General features: G+C 39.3%; 1 protein-coding gene and 1 long non-coding RNA gene across 2 annotated transcripts in view; one reads left to right on the forward strand and one right to left on the reverse strand.

Moving 5' to 3' along the window:
* Window positions 1-20,748, forward strand: part of lama2 (laminin, alpha 2) — a 196,063-nt gene that overhangs the window by 169,384 nt on the left and 5,931 nt on the right. Inside the window, exons 39-46 of the mRNA XM_046061408.1 lie at window positions 1,502-1,795; window positions 1,891-2,015; window positions 2,299-2,461; window positions 4,037-4,181; window positions 4,621-4,759; window positions 5,997-6,117; window positions 7,626-7,781; window positions 8,601-8,712. Coding sequence (XP_045917364.1) covers window positions 1,502-1,795; window positions 1,891-2,015; window positions 2,299-2,461; window positions 4,037-4,181; window positions 4,621-4,759; window positions 5,997-6,117; window positions 7,626-7,781; window positions 8,601-8,712 — 1,255 coding nt within the window. The remainder of the gene's footprint in view (window positions 1-1,501; window positions 1,796-1,890; window positions 2,016-2,298; window positions 2,462-4,036; window positions 4,182-4,620; window positions 4,760-5,996; window positions 6,118-7,625; window positions 7,782-8,600; window positions 8,713-20,748) is intronic.
* LOC123977417 lies at window positions 16,099-18,581 on the reverse strand. The gene is made up of 4 exons (XR_006826665.1): window positions 18,360-18,581; window positions 17,406-17,429; window positions 17,199-17,306; window positions 16,099-16,535 (listed from the first exon to the last, which is right to left on the reverse strand). It is a non-coding gene; the product is annotated as an uncharacterized LOC123977417 (long non-coding RNA).

Below are 20,748 nucleotides of genomic sequence, written 5' to 3' on the forward strand. Positions count from 1 at the left end.
TGCCTTGTTACCACTGTGCAGGCTGGTGGTGGTGGTGTAATGGTGTGGGGGATGTTTTCTTGGCACACTTTAGGCCCCTTAGTGCCAATTGGGCATCGTTTAAATGCCACGGCCTACCTGAGCATTGTTTCTGACCATGTCCATCCCTTTATGGCCACCATGTACCCATCCTCTGATGGCTACTTCCAGCAGGATAATGCACCATGTCACAAAGCTCGAATCATTTCAAATTGGTTTCTTGAACATGACAATGAGTTCACTGTACTAAAATGGCCCCCACAGTCACCAGATCTCAACCCAATAGAGCATCTTTGGGATGTGGTGGAACAGGAGCTTCGTGCCCTGGATGTGCATCCCACAAATCTCCATCAACTGCAAGATGCTATCCTATCAATATGGGCCAACATTTCTAAAGAATGCTTTCAGCACCTTGTTGAATCAATGTCACGTAGAATTAAGGCAGTTCTGAAGGCGAAAGGGGGTCAAACACAGTATTAGTATGGTGTTCCTAATAATCCTTTAGGTGAGTGTACATGCATATACAAACATGCACATGCAGAGAAATTAACCTATAATGTTAGTGGTGAGTGGCCTCACAAAGGAGATCCATTGTAGAGCAAATGGATAGATTCACTTGCTTACTTGCATACTGTATCTCCAGGTTCCACTCCATGATAAACATCAGCAACTTATTAGTAAGATGCACACACACACACACAGTATTTATGGATTATATTATTTATTAGTGAAAACTAAACTGCGTGATTCATTTTTTTAAATTGCGTTGAAATATGTCCAGACTTGAAACATTTATTAATTTTAATACTTTTTAATGATTATTTTGATCATTTTAAGCAGCTCTCTTTGCTTTTGACTTTCTATTACTTAAACATACATTTATTTTGAGCTTGAGATGGAAACAAACACTGAGAGAAAGTGCTATATTGTCTCAGCATCAATAATTGATATACATTTTAGATACATTTTTATTACATTTTATAAATGTGAAAAAAGAAACTACATTTTAAATAGTCCTCACCATAACCTTATCTAACCAGTAACCATCAATAACTGCAAAAATAAACCAACCAGGACATCATTTAATTCATGCTACAGTGGAAAATATGTTGTTTCACTTGGGAAATCAAGAGTTTGCGGCCTTGGCAGCCTGTGGCACATCATACAGGGTAATCTAGAAGATCCAGTTTTTCTTAGTGAAAGCTGAAGTGGTGCTGTATACAGACCGTCCAACACAAGACTCATTCATGCCAAGCAGATGTCCCACCGGCACCACCTCTTACCCTCTGAGAGATTTCCCAAATGTGCTTTCCAATTGGATCCCACAGACTATAAGTCTTAAAAATGTTCCTCTACCTGACACAGAAGTGCTGTTCTTGCTTTGAAAACAAACTCCAAGGTGGGAGATTCATTTCACTGAACAGCTCTGAGGCTCCAATGCTACAAACTGGTTTCACTACGTGTTTCTATCATTCATCTGTAGCACCAAGAGTTTGTAAAAACTGATTCCAAGTGGAATCCAACATCTTCAGTCATTGAAAATGTCCTCCAGGAGACACAAAAAATGGCAAACAAAATAACATCAAACTCGTTCTCTCTTCTTCTCTCTGTCTCCAGTAATGGATTGAATGGCACCATATCAGTATATCCTCTGGAAGGCACTATGGCTGGTATGATGCCGACCCCAGCCAGTGCCAACTCGCCCACTGCCTACACCATCTTGGACGTCGACCAAAACGCCTACCTGTTTGTAGGAGGAATACTCGGCACTGTCAAGGTATCTGTCTGTCTCTTTGTCTGTGTATCACAACTTCAGAACCTGTCTGTCTTTATGTCTTTTTTTCTCAAACTTCACCTCCTTCCATCTTTTAGAAAGCAGATGCAGTAAGAACAACAACATTCACAGGCTGCATGGGGGAAACCTTCTTGGATGGTAAACCTATTGGACTGTGGAACTACAGAGAGAGACAGGGAGACTGTAAAGGATGTGTTATCAGGTATACAACCACAAGGTTTTTTTTTCTTTCCTGCTATTATTATGCATCTCCTATATAAAATGGATGTCAAACCATACATTTGTTTACAAAGTTTACCTAACCTGCTGTTGTGTTATAAAATACAACTTTTAAGATGGAAGATGGATCTTGTGGTTCATTTAATATTCAAGATAATGATATTTGCTACTTTGCAGTTTTTTGTGACATTTCAAACTCTGTTGACAGATGAATAGAAGACAAAGCTACAGTAATATGTACTTTGTATTGACTTTTTTTTTTTTAGCCCTCAGCGTTCCGATGGTGAGGGTACAGTTCAGCTGGACGGTGAAGGCTACGCCGCAGTGGGACGACCCACCAGGTGGAATCCCAATGTTTCCACTATAACCTTTAAGTTCCGCACGTTCTCCTCCGAAGCCCTGCTCTTGTATTTGGCTACTGAAGATATGGTATGTATACCATACAAGTGAAAGGGTGTGAAACCCAAATGCTTATAATCTATGTAAAGATCAGGACTTACAGCCAGGACAAACTTTACTTTAACTTGTAAAATAAATATTTTACATTGTAAGTAATCGGGTACCATCCTTACTCAGACTGACGTGGAATCAATAATGATATGAATAACGTAAGTTTACTAAGTCACAAAAAGTACAACAAACAATAATCAAGACTTGCAGTATGGTATTGTATGGAGTGTAAAGTGGTGATAACACATCATCTGAGGTATACTATTTATTATACACACGTTTATACTACAGGGCGGTGCGGTGCAGTGGTTAGCACTGTCACTGCAAAAAGGTCGTGGGTTCAAACCCCGGTTGCTCCGGCCTTTGTGTGTGGAGTTTGCATGTTCTTCCCGTGTCTGCGTGGGTTCATGGGATGGACGTTTATACTACATGTTTGCTCCATCTCTTTTTGTCAACTGTGAAACCATTAGAGGACTATGGAAGTAAAGACCCTTGGTTAGGTACACTCAGCATTAGCTTTTTAAAATATTGAAACAGATGTCATCACAACTTTACTTTTTACCAGCAGCACCCACACAACCCACACCTAATTTAAACAAGTTTACTGAACAGTATTACAATAACTTCAGTAAAACAGAACCAGGGGAACATGTTGCTTTCAGGAGGAGGCTAGAAGGAGCACATAGTGGCATTGGAAATCTGCATGTTTCCACTGCAGAGGCTCTTTCTACAACATGGAGGAGAAACTAGTTTTAATGAATGTGTATTAGTGTAATTTAAGATTAGATAAAAAGTTCTATTTTAATCTAATAGTTTACTGTTTGTATTTTAATATATACATTATTTAATTTAGCTATATGTAGGCTATTTTCATTTTATGTAATAGTATACTATACAGCCTACCACTAGTATAATATTAACTCCAATTGGACAAAACCGCAGTTTCATGTTTGTGAGTTGTTTTCATTTACATTGGTCTCTTAATATGTTAATGATCCTATCTCATTAATGATCAGAACCATTCATTCAGGAGGAGTTCAACATTTGAAATTTTACTGTAGCACGTCAAACCGTTTTTATGTCCCGCCGCATCCAGGCTGTGATTGGCCATTTGAGGAAAAGTGAAATTGAAACGGTAGGTTGTAGTTACTCGTAAATCATTTTTCCGGTTTGCCCTATCGATTTTTAAGGGCATATGCGAACAAAATGGTCGCACCGTAGAGCCCTGCCCAGCATACTGAATGTTGGTATCTAACTGCATAAAATCAAATCACCTTTTATGAGCAGTGTCCAGAATGCACTGTTGTGATGTGAAATCCAGTTTGAATTCTGATTGCTGATTATCGTATTTTAACCACAGTTTAGAAACATCTTCAACCTGTTGGGTAATAAAAACTATCATCTCCCAGGATAAACTCATAATTCAATTAAAATAATAATATATTTTTAAGTGTATATTATTTTGAGCTATTGTTGCAAAATACTGTTATTGGATTGTTATTGGATTTCAAATGTCAGTACCTCACAACACTTTCTCCCTGTTTCTCTCTGTAGAAGGACTTCATGTCCCTGGAGCTGTCAGAAGGCAAGGTGATGGTGAACTTTGATCTTGGGTCAGGAGTTGGCAATGCCAGATCAGCTAACCGCCACAATGATGGACGTTGGAAATCCCTCACCATGTCCCGCAACAAGAAACAAGGTACACACAACAACTGTTTACATTAGCACAATATTACACTAAAGTAGACACTACACTTTAGTTGACAAGACTGGACAAATAGTATAAATGAGATTTGATAAAATGAACTAAGCAATACCAAATTAGACTAAATCATTTTATGTTATATTAGTCTAGATTACACTGAACTAAACATATATAAATATGTATTTATTTAACCCTTTGTTTAAAAAGGTCGTCTCATCAAGAAAAATATCTCTTTTTCAGATCAGACCTATGCACATAAACAACAGTATAAGCATAGACAAAGAAAACACACAGAACAAAACACAATTTATATGCACAGTAAACATTTGTTCCACATAAAATAAAACAATTATAAGTGGCATGTGAAAGGCTTTACTATGTTATCTACCTACCTGTTCTGTTGTTATTTATGCCTCTTTAACTGTTTTCAAAGCCACACTGACCGTAGTGGACATTGACAGCGGTGCTGAGGAGATGATAGTGGCCACATCTCAGGGTTCAGCTACTGGTCTGAACCTCAAGGAAACCCAGAAGATCTATTTTGGAGGGCTCCCTACTATTGGAAACTACAGGTATACATGCACACACAGTTCTAACACATTCATGTACACATTTAGACACTCACATATACTGTACATGTATTTATTGTTAAGCATGCCATAATATGTAATGTGTGTTTCGTATAGGGCTATTTTTTTGCTTTCAATATGAAGGCAGGATCTTTAATTTGTAAGAGATATTGATAATGAAAAGATAATGAAGATTAATGAAGTCTTTCTAATTCATATGTAATGATGTTTTAACGCACTTTTTCTAATGTAAAATGTCTTTTGACACTTAACTGCTGTAAAATTTATAAAATTATAAGCCTGTTCACATCTTCTAGTCTCTCATTAAACCCTCCATGTGCCAGAGGTTTGAGTAGGAAAAACTTGACTAGGTTAGATGAGGCATTAGTTGAAACTGTGTTTATGAAGTGTGCTAACGCTTTAATATCATGTTTTGTCTTAACAGCATGACACCAAGGTAAATAAATCTCATAATCAGACATATTGTAAATTGTCTCGTATATTGCCTTCTGCATGAGGCTAGCGATGCTGATGATGCTGTGTAGCCCACAGTGAATATGTATGTTTGTTTGTATCTTGGCTGGCCCCTGAAGCCTCCTGCTCCTCCACATGGCAGCTGGAAATCACTTTCACTGCCATTTTATTAATCTGAATTTGACGTTTGTCTGTTCAGCAACATTTAGGTGAAATTTCTCACATTTATGACTCAGCCTTACAGGCATCATTGCCATAATCATATTCAAGTTGTATTTTAGATGCCGATCTAAGTGTCTCTACCAATTATGTGTAGCACAGCAAGCAACATTTTTTGCTGAGCTGCAAAAATAAAGCCCTAATTCACTGAAAACAATTTCCAAAGGTGCATTACACTGTTAATAACATGTTCAGTGTGATCATAGCCCAAGTTTATCTGAGGGTGGAGATTTTTTTTCTCCTTTCCTCTTGAATAATAATGCAACCTGGACAATGCCCAACAGTACATCAAAATCAATTATGCTTAAAAACTTCTAAACTAAAAACTGATACATATTATAAATCCCAATTAGTTAATATGGACAAACGGCATATTCACGTTATTCTTTGTTGTTGACGTCCAGACTTTACTCTGCTTCTGGATAAATGACGCAATAGCTTCACTGCTGCAGTAATTAAACTTTTTAAAATTAATTCACTGCTGAGAGACATGACATTCCATGAAGTTTACGTACTCTTTACTAAACCTGTTGTAATTTCTTTATAGGCCAGAGGTCAATCTGAAGCGGTATGCTGGCTGTCTTCGGGATATTGAAATTTCCAGGACTCCATTTAATCTCCTCAGCAGTTCAGATTATACTGGGGTCACTAAGGGATGTAATGTAGAGGTAAGAGTGTCCGCTTAGTTGTAGGTTTATATCGCTACTGCATATTTAAACTTTTAAAACATATATTACAGAGTTATGACTGTCTGCTTGCATTGATATACTTACTGGAGATACGCTATAAAATGTATTTAATGTTTCTCACTAGGTCACATTTAATGGAATGAGTAGATCATGTAACATATGTAAAGTCAACCATCTGGACCACAGCAGCATACAGATACGTTAAAAATTCGCTGTTGTATAGCTTAAAAGGGTGACATTATTTTCCCATGTTTTTGTGTCTATGTGACTAACTGGGACAATTAGACACTTTTTAAAATTGGTTCAGTACAGAGAGAGCGCGCTGCAGTCGGCAGCAGCAAGAAATGGCTGCAACATAATCCTTGTGGGCAATTGTGCAATACTTGCTGCACAGACACAAAAAACATGTGAAAATAAGGTCTAGGTCAGAAAAAACAGAAGTTACCCTTCAATATTGTCCAACTATAGTATTACATAATGCTATTTAAGAAATTTACCATTTGTATATGTGTGTTAATATCACTGACTGTATATAAAAAGGTTAATATGTGTCAAAATGTCACTGAATAAAAGGTGAATGAATATGTACATGGAAAATTAATATACAACATTAATATTAATTTTGATAAAGTTTAAGATATTTATAACCTGAATGACCTCTGTTTTTTTTTTCTGGTTCACCCATTCTTGACCCTGCCTCTTGTACTTTTCCTATTTCTTTCACTCCCATTTGCCATTCACTCGGTTTCTTTTATACATTTTATTCAGGAAATTAAAGGTGGCTGGCTGTAGATATAAAAATTCAGAACAGAAAGTAAAGATAGTGTGAAGGTCAGAAATGTAGCTGTCTTGTGTCTTTTCCATTTTCCATGTATACACACAAACTATTCATTATTAATTAATACAATATATACACACTCCCTTAATCACACGTTTTATTTTACATTTTATATATTTTTTCTGTCATTTGGGTTTTCCTCTAAGTTACACAAACATACATACACTTGCATTGTATCTATATTGGAGTTTCCAAATACATACTGTACGTGAGAGGCATTCACCATGATTTCTATACACTAGTGCCATTCATTCATGCAAACAAGTGTATAAAGACTGTATGACAGGTCCAGGGTTAAGTGTGTGTGGACTGTAGAGTGAAGGTCTTTTCTCTTTATTCAACCACCACACTGCTTTGCTACAAAGATTTTCTGTATGTGTGTGAAAGTATTTCTACTTTGCAGCCACAGTCAAACAGAAGTGGATGGCACATTTGAGTTTTTGTAGAACAAGCATGCCTTTTAATACTTGTAAGAATTAATCCTTGGCTTGACTAAAACCACAGAGGGAGCCTGGTCACATAACTTTGATCAACCATTATTTTGCTTTTCAAACCTGACTGATTTGTAAAATGTAGGACTAAACAATGAATCTATTCGATGTAAACTAATATACAGGTAAACTGGAACTATCTCATTTCTGTCTCACAGAACTTGTACACTGTCAGTTTCTCTAAACCGGGATACATGGAGTTGGGTGGCCAGTCGCTGGCGGTCAACACAGAGATCAGCCTGTCATTCAGCACTCTGGCAGACACAGGGACCATATTGCTGGCAGTGGGCGGACCTTCACTAAATAGCCAGCAGGTTCGGTTTCATTTATTTTGTTAATTTAAGCTTTGACTCGCTTTCCCATGTTGGTGGTTATTGGTGCTTTATTTTACAGGCCTGTGATTTTCTAATAATTTACAAATAATTCTAGGAAGTTTCCTGGCAAGAACTATGTGATTTGGTACTGATTATAGGGAAAATATGGATTTTCTTGAAAGAAAAGAAAGCTCAATTTAAAACCAAATAAATTCATTCAGTATTAATTTATTATTAGATTTTATATGCTTGCTAACATTTTATATGTTCAGCCTATCTGCATCTGAATAAAATTTAAAGTGATTCATTGTAAGTATACAAAATTAACTCTAATTTCGGGCCATATTGTTCCATATTGGTACCAAATTACATAATTCTTTCCAGGAAACATCGTTATTAAAAACAAATATACAGACATTGTGGACCCCTAAAACAAGGAATTACCAAATTAATGTAGCTTGACTTGAGGGTGTACACTGTTGTCCTACAATGTAATGAACAAAGGAAATAAAGGAGCTACACAGTTGCAAAAAATTTTAAGGAAGACAACTCCATGAAGATCTTGGAACACAAAGAACTAAATATAAAATCTTTAGGAAAACCATTTTCGTTTGCTTTGTGAGAAGTAATTAACCGCTGTATTCCAAAGTCGCAGTTTGATTGACATCCTTTTTTATGATTTCTTGTTCGTAGTCCTTATTATATACTATTATTATATGGTACTCACATGTTTTCTTATGCTCCTTCACTTGCTGTATGTAAAATGTGTAATGTTAACAGCATTATTTCCCCATTTTTCTGAAAATCTTTCCACCACAGGCCCGGAACACAAACCTCTTAAACTCCAAGCGGAGACGCAGGCAGTCTGGAGAGGTGCGTTCAACACATGGACACACTCTTACACACCCAAATGCTGCGCCCCTTTCCCTAAGTGAATGACGTTTTCATAAGTGCAAATTAATGAGATTTGCATTTATTGGCAACTGGGATAATTGGATTGTCTTTTATCCAAGACACACACACACACACACACACACAGAAATGTCCATGACACACAAAGACACGTTCACATAGTTTGTCCATCATATAGTAGCTATCTTAGCTTTTAGCTGACCATGCAAACAAGCACCCTTTCTATAAGTGAATGAAGTTTCCATGAGTGCATATTAATGAGATTTGTGTTTGTTGGCAGCTATGCTGATTAGATTGTCATACAGCTAAAAACACACTCGCGCATGCACACACACACGTATACACACAGACATGTTTGAAGTCCCTATACTGATACTGCAATCTTTAATCCTTATCACTAATAAATAAATACATCCATTATTCAATCTCACCTGGAAACATAATTTATTTTGTGTGTAAGTCTTTTGTTCACATTTGCAGCCATGCGTGTGTGTCTATGTCTGTGTGTGCACGTGCGGGTGCTTGTTTTCATGTTTGTGTGCGTGCGTGCTTTAGCGTAATGTGCATCTGTGTGTGTGTGAGGTGAGAGAGAGGGAGAGGACAGAGGGTTAGCCCTAGCTTATCCATCATCACTGGTTGTTGGGCGCATAAATCTATTTTCACTAACTATGCTGGCAGGGAGTGTGTGTGTGTGTGTGTGTGTGTGTGTGTGTGTGTGTGTGTGTGGATAAAGGTTAAGCGAGGTTAAAAACACCATCAACTCAACTTGGCCCTGACTAATGGATGTTTTAGAGAGGGACAGAGAGACAGGGAGATAGAAGGGGGCAGGAGAAAAAGGATGGAGGGATAAAGGAGGGAGATTTAGAGGTGAAAGGAAGTATAGTGGCAAAAGAGCAGAGCTGGGGGAAAAAAGAGAAATGATACGAGGGGGGAGGATAACAGAGGAGGGGAGAGAACAGAGGGCAGAAAAATGGAGTTGATAGTAGACAGAGAAAATGGTCACAGAGAGGAGAGATGAAAAGAAAAGGAGGAAGAAGCTTGGAGCAGAATAAGGGAAGCTGAGTTGAAAGAGTGCAGTGAGAGAGAGCAAGAGAGGAACAGGGAAAGATGAGGGCAAAAGGAACAAGGAATTAAAAAATTATGTTCAGTTTGACCATTCACAAAATTTAAGATATTCACTACTGATGTCAGAAAGATGATCAGTGAAGAGGAGGGGAGGCCATGATGTTGGATGTGAGAGCTGCTCACACCTCTGGACAATAGATTCCTGGTGAATTTCTCATCATATAAATATATCACATATATCAAGATGTTGCTGATCCAAGAGCAGTACTGAGTAGATCTGTGTTACAATACAATCCCCATGCCCTCAGATAAAGCCCCTCTGTTTGTTTTTGTTCCCTTTCCAGATAGAATTGGGATTAGATTTTGTAGCTGAAATGCTACTGTAACTACACTGCTTTATCGAGGAGATTTAGGGACTTGTGACTCCTAGGAAAAGCAAGTACAAGCAAAAAACAAAAAGATAAAAGTTATGAGTTAAGATTTTTCCATAGATAACTTGACTGTAGGATTCATTTGAGCACCACTGCTGCCCCATCCTATAGTGAAATGTGATTTGATTAAATGACAACCTCTGCCATTTGAGCAGAACACATAGAGTAGCTATGCAAGACTACATCTCTGCATTAAGGTTCATCTTTCTGTAATGTTAGCTAATCTCAGCAGTCAGCCACTTGATATTGTTAATAGGTCTGCTCTGCTACTAAAGATTATTGATTAATCTGCCCATGTATTCTTAATTAACAGTTTGCCCATGTATTCTTAATTAACAGTTTGGTCTGTAATCAGAAAATAAAGTAAAAAATTGTGGACATTGTCCTTTACCAGACTACAAGTTGACAACCAGCAATCAAAAATCCAGAGATATCTAGTATTCACATTTTGGGGGATATTTGCTTAAAAAAAGACATCAATTATCACAATTGTTGCATATACATTTTCTGTGGATTGACTTATCAATTAATTGAATAATTGTTTGCTCTAGTTGTTATTGTCATGACATTATAGCCTAATGATGAATGAAAAACTGATATCAGCGTGAATGTGCATCAAACCAGCCTCCCTCTGTCTGCTGTGCAAAATTGAAAACCGCAATTCCAAAACAAAAGTATAGATAAAACCTAAATAATCTTCTGTTTGCTCCAAGGTGTGTTGTTACAGAACTTTTTTACAATGAAGAGATTAGATTGGTTCATAAATATTAAACAAGCAAACAAAAAAAGCCCTGCATCACCACGTCTGCATTCTGTACTGACACCAACATTTGCACACACGTGAAACCCAAAACCAAAATACAGTCATACATGTAGAAACTTCAAAAGCTGAAAGATAATATTATATATATATAATAAAAATATTAGGCAGTAGCAGAGATGTGTGTGTGTGTGTGTGTGTGTGTGTGTGTGTGTGTGTGTCTTACATATGATTGTGACTATGGGTTAGTGCGTGTATAGGTCTGTACATGCTTTTTAGCTACACGGTCTGTTGCGTATTTCATGGTTGTGTCTGTATGTGTGTGTGTGTGTATCTTTCCTTCAGTGAATGAATTCATGTGTACATGTGAGTTAATCTATGATAGTCTGCCTTTGTCTGTATGTGTGACATGTGTCTGCGTCTGTGCACCTGCGTGTCCGTGTGCATGCGTGCCATTTTGTGTGCGTGTGGGTGTGTGCGCGCGCGCGCGAGAGACAGTGCAGCGAGAGGCATGTTGTAGCTACATCTCAGTTCAATTTGTCCCCGACCTCAAATTGAAATTCCATTTTCAGGTGGTAAATTGTCTCCCACTTCGCCCTCTGGCACACAGTGAATTAAAATTCAAATTAGCCTGACCCTGCACCACTGCTCTCCAGCACCTCTCTGTCTGTCTCTCTCTCCCCATCTCTGTCTCGCTTGCTGTTTTGCTCTCTGCCCTCTCATCTCTTTCCCCTATTATCCTCTCCTCTCTGTTCCTCTCATCTCTTGTTATCCTTTCCTCCATGCTCTCCTCTCCACTCCTCTCCAACCTCTTATTTCCCCCCAATTTTTCTCTATATACTATCTCCTTACTCACCTCCCCTTTCCCCTTTGACTTTTCTCTGCTCCTTAATCTCCGGTTTCTCCTCCCTCCTGTTCGTCTTTTCTCCTCCCTTCAATTCTTTTCTGTCTGTCTTTTCCTCCTTTCCTTTTTCCTCCTCTCCTCTTCCCAACAAACATTTAAAAAAATTGCAGCATGCAGGAGGTGGACAGATTTTTACAAATTACAAATTAATAGAACAGTTTAGAATTGATTAACTTTGATTATTTAGATACTTATTTCATAAATAGATGCAGCGACTAGCTAACAATTTCTTTCTTTTCAAAAACACCTGGCTGCTGATGTATTAAATCTATTAATTTGTTGTCCCGTAGTATTAAATTGTTATTATTTATTTATGGGTTTTCAGTTTGAAAGGTAAATCTTTACAAGGTCCACTTACCCGAATCTTTCATTCCATTTATTCCACATTAAAGGCAGCTGAAAGCTCTGGAATATTATTATTACAATTTTTTTTTTTTGTCAAACTACTGTCAAGAGCCAGCTGGTTGCTTTTATAGTTCCACTTTAGAATCAGAATCAGAAGGAGTTTTATTGCCAAGTGGTGTTTTACACATACGAGGAATTTGCTGTGGTGATAAGGTGCTACACGTAGACAAACATACAGTCGACATAAATAAATGTAGAAATATATAAATATGGAATGGAAGAACAACGTTGCAGATATATACATGTGCATTATTCTGTGTCTGTGCCGTGCAGAAGTAACGCAACGGAAGAGAATATTGTGTACATATAAATATATAAACTGACAACTCAGAGTCCTCGAGGAGTACAGGTCCAGAAGAGAAGGAAGATTGCAGCCAATCACCTTCTCTGCAGAGCGAATGATACGCTGTAGCCTGCCCTTGTCCCTGGCAGTGGCAGCAGCGTACCAGATGGTGATGGAGGAGGTGAGGATGGACTCAATGATGGCGGTGTAGAAGTGCACCATCGTCTTTGGCAGGCTGAACTTCTTCAGCTGCCGCAGGAAGTACATCCTCTGCTGGGCCTTCTTGGTGATGGAGGTGATGTTCAGCTCCCACTTGAGGTCCTGGGAGATGATGGTGCCCAGGAAGCGGAAGGAGTCCACAGCGGTGACTGGGGAGTCACACAGGATGATGGGGCAGGGTGGGGCTGGGGTCTTTCTGAAGTCCACGACCATCTCCACGGTCTTCAGAGCGTTGAGCTCCAGGCTGTTCTGGCTGCACCAGGTCACCAGATCTCCCACCTGTAGGCGGACTCATCCCCACCTGAGATGAGCCCAATGAGGGTGGTGTCGTCCACAAACCTCAGGAGCTTGACAGACTGGTGACTGGAGGTGCAGCTGTTGGTGTACAGGGAGAAGAGAAGGGGGGAAAGAACGCAGCCTTGAGGGGAACCGGTGTTGATGGTCCTGTTTTCCCAGCTTCACGTGCTGCTTCCTGTCCGTCAGGAAGTCTGTGATTCACCTGCAGGTGGAGTCAGGCACGTTCAGCTGGGAGAGCTTGTCCTGCAGCAGGGCCGGGATGATGGTGTTGAAAGCAGAGCTGAATTCCACAAACAAGATCCTGGCGTAGGTTCCTGGGGAGTCCAGGTGCTGGAGGATGTAGTGAAGGGCCATGTTTACTGCATCATCTACAGACCTGTTGGCTCTGTAGGTGAACTGCAGGGGTTCCAGGAGTGGGTCTGTAATGGATTTTAGGTGGGACTTCATAACCACAGAGGTCAGGGCGACGGGTCTGTAGTCGTTTAGTCCAGTTGTTTTTTTGGGGACAGGGATGATGGTGGAGGCTTTGAAGCAGGCTGGCACATGGCATGTCTCCAGTGAGGTGTTAAAAATGTCTGTGAACACCAGAGACAGCTGATCAGCACAGTGCTTCAGGGTGGATGGGGAGACAGAGTCCGGCCAAGCTGCTTTGCGGGGTTTCTGCCTCCTGAAAAGACGTTGACTGCCCTTTCTGTGATGGAGAGAGGAGGGGAGGGGGTGGAGCTGGCCAGTTCTGAGGAGGGAGCGGAAGAAGTGGTGGACTGAGGCTGAAGCTCAGCAGAGGAGTCACAGGGGATGGTGTCCGATTGACTCTCAAAGCGGCAGTAGAACTGGTTCAGCTCATTAGCCAAGCGAGAATTATTGGAGTGGAGGACTTTGGGTTTATAGTTTGTGATATGTCTGAACCCCCTCCAGACAGAAGTGGCGTTGTTTGCAGAGAACTGGTTCTTTAGTCTCTCTGAGTACAGTCGTTTAGCTTCTCGCACCTCCCTGCTAAACCTGTACTTTAACGCCCTGTCTCCACTCCTAAATGCCTCCTCGTTTTCCAACCTTACCTGTCTGAGTTTAGTTGTAAACCAGGGTTTGTCATTGTTATAACTCACCCTGGTCCGTGTTGGAATGCAGCTGTCCTCACAGAAGCTGATGTAGGATGTCACAGCCTCTGTAAACACATCCAGATTGTTGGTAGCCTTCTTGAAAACGTCCAAGTCAGTGCAGTCCAAACATGCCTGGAGGTCCTCAACAGCTTCACTAGTCCACTTCTTTGATGTCCTCACTACAGGTTTACAGAGCTTTAGTTTTTGCCTGTAAGCAGGAATCAGATGGACCATCACGTGATCAGTGTCCCAGTGGAGCGCGTGTGACGGCGTGATAGGCACTGCTAACTGTAGTGTAGCAGTGATCCAAAGTGTTGCCCTCTCTGGTTGGACACTTAATAAACTGTCTGTATTTGGGAAGTTCTTGGCTGAGATTTCCCCTGTTAAAGTCACCGAGAACAATAACAAAGGAGTCCGGGTTTGTCTGCTCCACACACAGTATCCGGTCGGCCAGCATGCTCTGTGCGTCCTGAACGTTGGCATGCGGCGAGATGTAAACACCGACCAGAGTGAATGAAGCAAACTCATGGGGGGAGTAAAACGGTTTTCAGTTAATGATAAGAAATTCCAGATTAGGAGAACAGTGCTGCTGAATCACTGTCACGTCGCTACACCAGCCATTGTTGATATAAAGACAGACACCTCCACCTTTTGTTTTGCCAGAGAGTTCTGTGTTGCGGTCCGCTCTGTACAGTTGGAAGCTTGCCAGCTGCAGCGCAGAGTCCGGTATCAGTTCAGACAGCCACGTCTCCGTGAAGCACAGAACAGAAGATGAATAAAAGTCTCTGTTTTTCCCCACCATAAGCTGAAGTTTGTCCAGCTTGTTGCACAGTGAGCACACGTTGGAGAGAAATATTTTCCCGGTAGCGTTGTGCGGAGTCCCTGCCGGCAAGACGCACAAGCAACCCAGCACTTTTCCCTCTCTTGCGGCACTTCACAGCGCGAACGACAGCGAGCAAGCCCTTCACCAAAATGTCCAATAATTCCATTGATGACACAAGAAAAGTGGGAATTAAATCCGCTGGAGTTGTTTCCCTGATGTTCATGAGCTCCTCCCTGGTGAAAGAGCACCGGGAATCACAGCCAAAAACTGAATTAACACACAAAAACAAAACAAAGGGCACCTAACACTGAGGCAGTTATACTCAGCGCCATTTAGGTTATTTCTCTGAACTGATCTTTAATATGATTTTTATCAGCAAGTGTATTTGTATTTTGTTAATGATTTTTAATCTCATATCTTAAAATGTCATTAAAATGTTGGTAACACTTTCTATGAAGGTCATCGCTACACGCTAAAAAAAAATGGTGCTAAATAGCACTAATAGTGGTTCATTGGCTCGTAATCATAGGGGAACCAGTTTCGGTGCTATAAGGCACCTTTGTCAAATGGTACTATGTAGAACCATTAGGTGCCATATAGCACTACTTTGTTCCAACAAAAATGGTGCTAAACATACCCAACAGTGGTTCTTTGGCTCATAATCATAGGGGAACCTCTTTTGGCGCTATATAGCACCTATTTTTAATTTACAATTTTATAGCACATTTGTAAAATGGGGCTATTTAGAACCATTAGATTCTATAAATAGTTTTTACATTTTGAGCTAGTGGGGCCCTTAAGTCATGCCAGATACTACCAGAGACAACAGAAAGTAAATTAAAGAGTTGACAAGTCAGGAAAAAAACAAATAGATAAATATATACACAAATCACAATATACTCTCCTTATATAGATAACAAGCTGTAATGTGTACATTTTAAAATAAGTAAAAACAAACATTTTCTGTAGCCCAGTAGGCAGGTCTCTTTTTGGCCTATTCATGTATAAGTCTACTTTAGTTCTTCACTATATTTAGAAAATCTATAGTCTTTTAACATTAAATTAGTAAAATTACTGCAACTGGCTAATGCAGTTGAAGTCCTGCAGTATCGTTAATTGTCAACAGCACAATAACATGTTTGTAAGTCCTTCAGGATTTCAAAAATAGAAACTGGAAGAGGCCCAGTTCAGTGGAAAAGTCCTTGTTCTCTTCAACTGGCCATCCAGAAAGAGAGAATATTGAGTCCTACAGTCCACTCACAGATTAAGTTGTATACTCTTTTACTGTGACAGGAAGTCCGACTGCATCCTTAATTTCAATACAACACACTCCAAAAAGGTCAGTGTCTTCTTCAGTCCTTTAGGATGCTGGATTCCAAACAAAATATACACACAGGAGGAGGCCCAGTGCCATAGAGATGTCCTCGCTCTCTTCTGTGATAAACTGGCCATCCAGTGTGAGCACAATGTGGTCACACTGCATGGGATGACCTTCCCTGAAGCCTTTACGCGCCATCTTAGGTATTGAGATGCCAGGAGTGCTGGTCTAAGCATGGCCCTGGGGAAGAGAGGACAATAGCATTAACATCTTATCTCACATTTATTAGTCATGATGTGTTCTTCACCAAATTTAATACCATTTCATATTTTTAATTAACGAGAGTTTTAGTATGTTATTACACAGTGGATATTTTACAAGCATCAACCAGGTAAAGCAACACTGAACACACCTGGTTTAGTATGAAAATAATATCCATACAACTATTAATTATACCCGCTTATGTTGTACAGGGCAGTGTAAAATGCCATAGGCTTAAGCTAATTATGGTGACTAGCAAGCTATTGCAGTTTTAACCCCTGTCGGCTCAAGCTAAAGTTTACTTGCAACAGCCTGGCTGAGAGGGAGTCTGTGCTTTTATGGAGGGGCAGGAGCCACCCCTGTAAAGAAAAGGGGTGCGCTGGATTTATAAGACAAAAACGAATGTCATTATGAAACAGCTTGCAGCACAATGTTTATCCCCCAATCATTAAGTTACCATAATATGTTGGAAGCTTTTACCTAATACCTTTTTTTAAAATATATTTATTACTGTGTGTGAAGCAGCTATGTAGGAAGACAGGTAGGTAATTGGTCAGACAGGTATGATCTCAGGCAGATTTGTAGGGTGTAAGTCAGTCAACTCAGTGGTACACTAAAAATCTAAGCAGTGCAGAGATTTACCTTTTTCAAGTCTGCCATCTTCACAGTCATCAATCACGTTACAGAGAGCTGTGTGACAATTTGTTGGTCCACATCAACATTTGTGTGGTATCTCAGATCCCAAAGGAGCTTATGTTAAGATGAAAAAAGTAGAAAAGACATTAATTAAATATAGGCACAACTCATACAATTAAATAAGGAGGCAATCAGCACACTACCTGTACTAACCATTTTGGCCAATCTGAAACACGGCTGTGGTTTGACACAAAGAGAGAGAAAAATGAAATAAAAAAACTAGGATAAATATTAGCCGATATCCCTATCTGCTGCCTAGTGATGACAAACGTTAGAAACATAAATTAATAATTTCTGCTAACTTTTAATAAACATAATATAAATACCAGATAAAAAGAACAGTAGCTACACTAGCAGTGATGTTAAATTGTTAACAGTTTATAAAAATACAAGTTCACAAATACAGTAAGATATATATTAATAAATAATGATAAATAGCTTAAATTAAAGCAACAATTAACCTAACTTTACAGTAAAGTTTGCTTCCATTGCAGTGCACTTGTATAAAATCGTTTGAAATAAGGTTACACTAGCTAATGTAACATATGCCTCTTGCGTGTTCACTACATACATCATTTGAGTTTTAAATGGTTAAATTACTATGTCTGATAGCAAAATCTTGTAATTTTATTTTGTCAGTAATTTTACCTGTATTTGATAGATATAAGGTGTACATTTGCGTTACTTTCACAAGTTTATGTTCATATTTAATACTCCCTTACACACGCAGCTTTCAAGCCAACACCCCTTCTTGGAGTCAACTAATGTTAGCTAATAACAGTTAGCCGTTATCAGCCGTTAGCCCACCATCATCTGTCACCACTATCAGCAATATAAAAGAGATTAAAAGGGAGTATTACAGAACTGAATAACCCCCGTTACACTAACTTAACGTTACACTTAATGGTTTGTGCAGCAACAAATATGCCTAATCGTATCAACAGAATATTAACTATCTTATTGAACATTAGCGTATCTTTAACGTTTGTATCAACGTTACAAAACACGGCACAACGTTTGAAAATACCAATGAAAGATTTCCCCTGATAAGCAAGTAACTCAACGTTAATAGTCTGTTTCTGTGGTAGCTGGCGCTAAGACACTCACCTCAAAAATGTCTGCTTGTTGTCACTCTGAAGCCGGCCCGTTCTGCTTTTGGTTAACGAGTCCGACGACTCTAACGGTCCAACGTCGCAGTTCTGTTTCCAAATTTCTGAGAAGGGTCCAGCTGCAGCCCGCAGACAAACCTTAGACTGTATATAAAAACCAGACAAACGTGACGGAAGTTGAACTTCCATATATGGGTTGTCCCAGAAGCCACGCGCACAAAACGTGATGACGTTTATCTCGACCGCTCCGTCCACGCATAGCTGTTAAATAAAAAAAAGCCGTTAAAAAAAGAGGTGTCAAGTGCATACGTAGTAATCAGTGTACTTTATGTGTTACTATACTATACTGATATATTATTAATATAGTATATTTTTACTATAATCCCTGCAAATACTTATTTATAATAGCCTAATTATAATAATAAGGCAATGTTTCAATTCATACCACTGTTGTATATTTTATTTCTTCCAAAGTGATTTTAAGTTTCACAAACCAAGAATATTCTGTAATGTTACATCACGAGCCAGATGTGTCTCGATTTAGGTTAAAACTTAACATTACTGAGAATTTATTGACAGAATAAAAGCGGTACGAACATTATCAGCTGTTGCTGGACACGTCTGCTGTGTTGGCTGCAGTGGTCTGTGTGACTGGGCGTGGGGGAGCTAACCGTAGCTAGCTAACTATTCCTGACAGCCCCCCGAAGTATATTCCTCTTACCCCAACCAGGGTATGTGCCTAAAGTTATTGATTATATGCATGTCGACCGGTTAACCCAATCTGCTTTCGGCCGATGTGCGCCGCTGTAGGGTTAACCGTTGTGTTGCTGTACTTTGGCGGGTGGATAGTGCCACGGATAACCTACCAAAGGAGACCGTCGTGTGACAGCTACGTGTGTATGGCGGGTGGATAGTGCCACGGATAACCTACCAAAGGAGACCGTCGTGTGACAGCTACGTGTGTGTATGGCGGGTGGATAGTGCTACGGATAACCTACCAAAGGAGACCGTCGTGTGACAGCTACGTGTGTATGGCGGGTGGATAGTGCCACGGATAACCTACCAAAGGAGACCGTCGTGTGACAGCTACGTGTGTGTATGGCGGGTGGATAGTGCCACGGATAACCTACCAAAGGAGACCGTCATGTGACAGCTACGTGTGTGGATAGGCTACTCCTGAACAACGTCCTTAATAAGCCCGTTGCAGTCAGTCTTGTTTTTTCCCCTCAAACTTGTTCTTCTTTTTTCTTTTTTTTTATTGGCGGTTGGCAAACTAGCCGAGAGGTGCATTAGCGCCACCAACTGGACTGGAGTGTGGAACCAGAGATTATTTTCAATACAAGGAGTACAGGCCTACATGCTCCAGCCTTTTTGTCATTAAAAGTGTTGCTGTAAAATTAAATTTTACACAGAAATTTAAAAGGAGGGTAATCTAATGGATATAATATTTATCAAAGATATTAATCAACTTAATTTTGTAAGTTATGTCAGCTGAGAAGTTTACAGCAGAAACTTGAAAAACTCAATTGTGGGGTTTACTTAATTAAATATTACATTGAGTGTGTTTTTACATTTATTCATTAATAGACTATAGCTCTAACTTCAAAAATATAACTGGTAATATTTGTAATTTAATTGAGTAGCCTATAGGCCATGAAATTATGCTATATTGTTGTATTATAGATATCAGGGACAACTTGAAGTTCTAGCCTCCCATCTTTAATTTTTTTAACTGGCATGATGTTTACTTTTGGGTCTATTCTGTAGATTAAAATTGTGCTTTTATCATTTACTTTGTGTACCCAACTGTCATTTATAATATAAAAAATAGACCAACACCAAGCTACATGTTTTATTTATATCAATGTTTTCCTCATATTTGATGCTGCCATAAATGTTTTGTTTTTCAACAGTTAACCATTTTAAAAACACAGCTTGAGAGGCAGTTTAATTGAGTCACGGTGGCGCTGCAAATTCAAACATGAGAACCAATCAAAAGCATCAGAACAGCAACAAACTTTACTAAACAACTGTGGCTGGAAATGGCAAAGGAAGACAATGTGCACATGAAATACACGCAAAGCAACAAACTGAATATTATTCAACATATAGCCAAGCTTTTTAAAGAAAATATTCAGATGGCATCTTAAGCATTTTCATAAGAAATTGTGATTTAATTACATATTTTACCAGTCGGCCTAACTGTAACAGATAACACTTACATTTACGTTTGTCTACAGTTGAACATTAAATGGTGTTCTTGGTATAGAATCATGGGAGCTTTATATTTATGAGCATTAACAATAAGCTATGCAGAGTGGGAAATTACGTTTGAATCATTGTATAATAGTATGCTGGTTTCTCTTAGCGTAGCATCCCGATGGAAA

The sequence above is a fragment of the Micropterus dolomieu genome, linkage group LG10, assembly GCF_021292245.1.
Source record: "Micropterus dolomieu isolate WLL.071019.BEF.003 ecotype Adirondacks linkage group LG10, ASM2129224v1, whole genome shotgun sequence".
In the NCBI taxonomy this organism is placed as follows: domain Eukaryota; kingdom Metazoa; phylum Chordata; class Actinopteri; order Centrarchiformes; family Centrarchidae; genus Micropterus; species Micropterus dolomieu.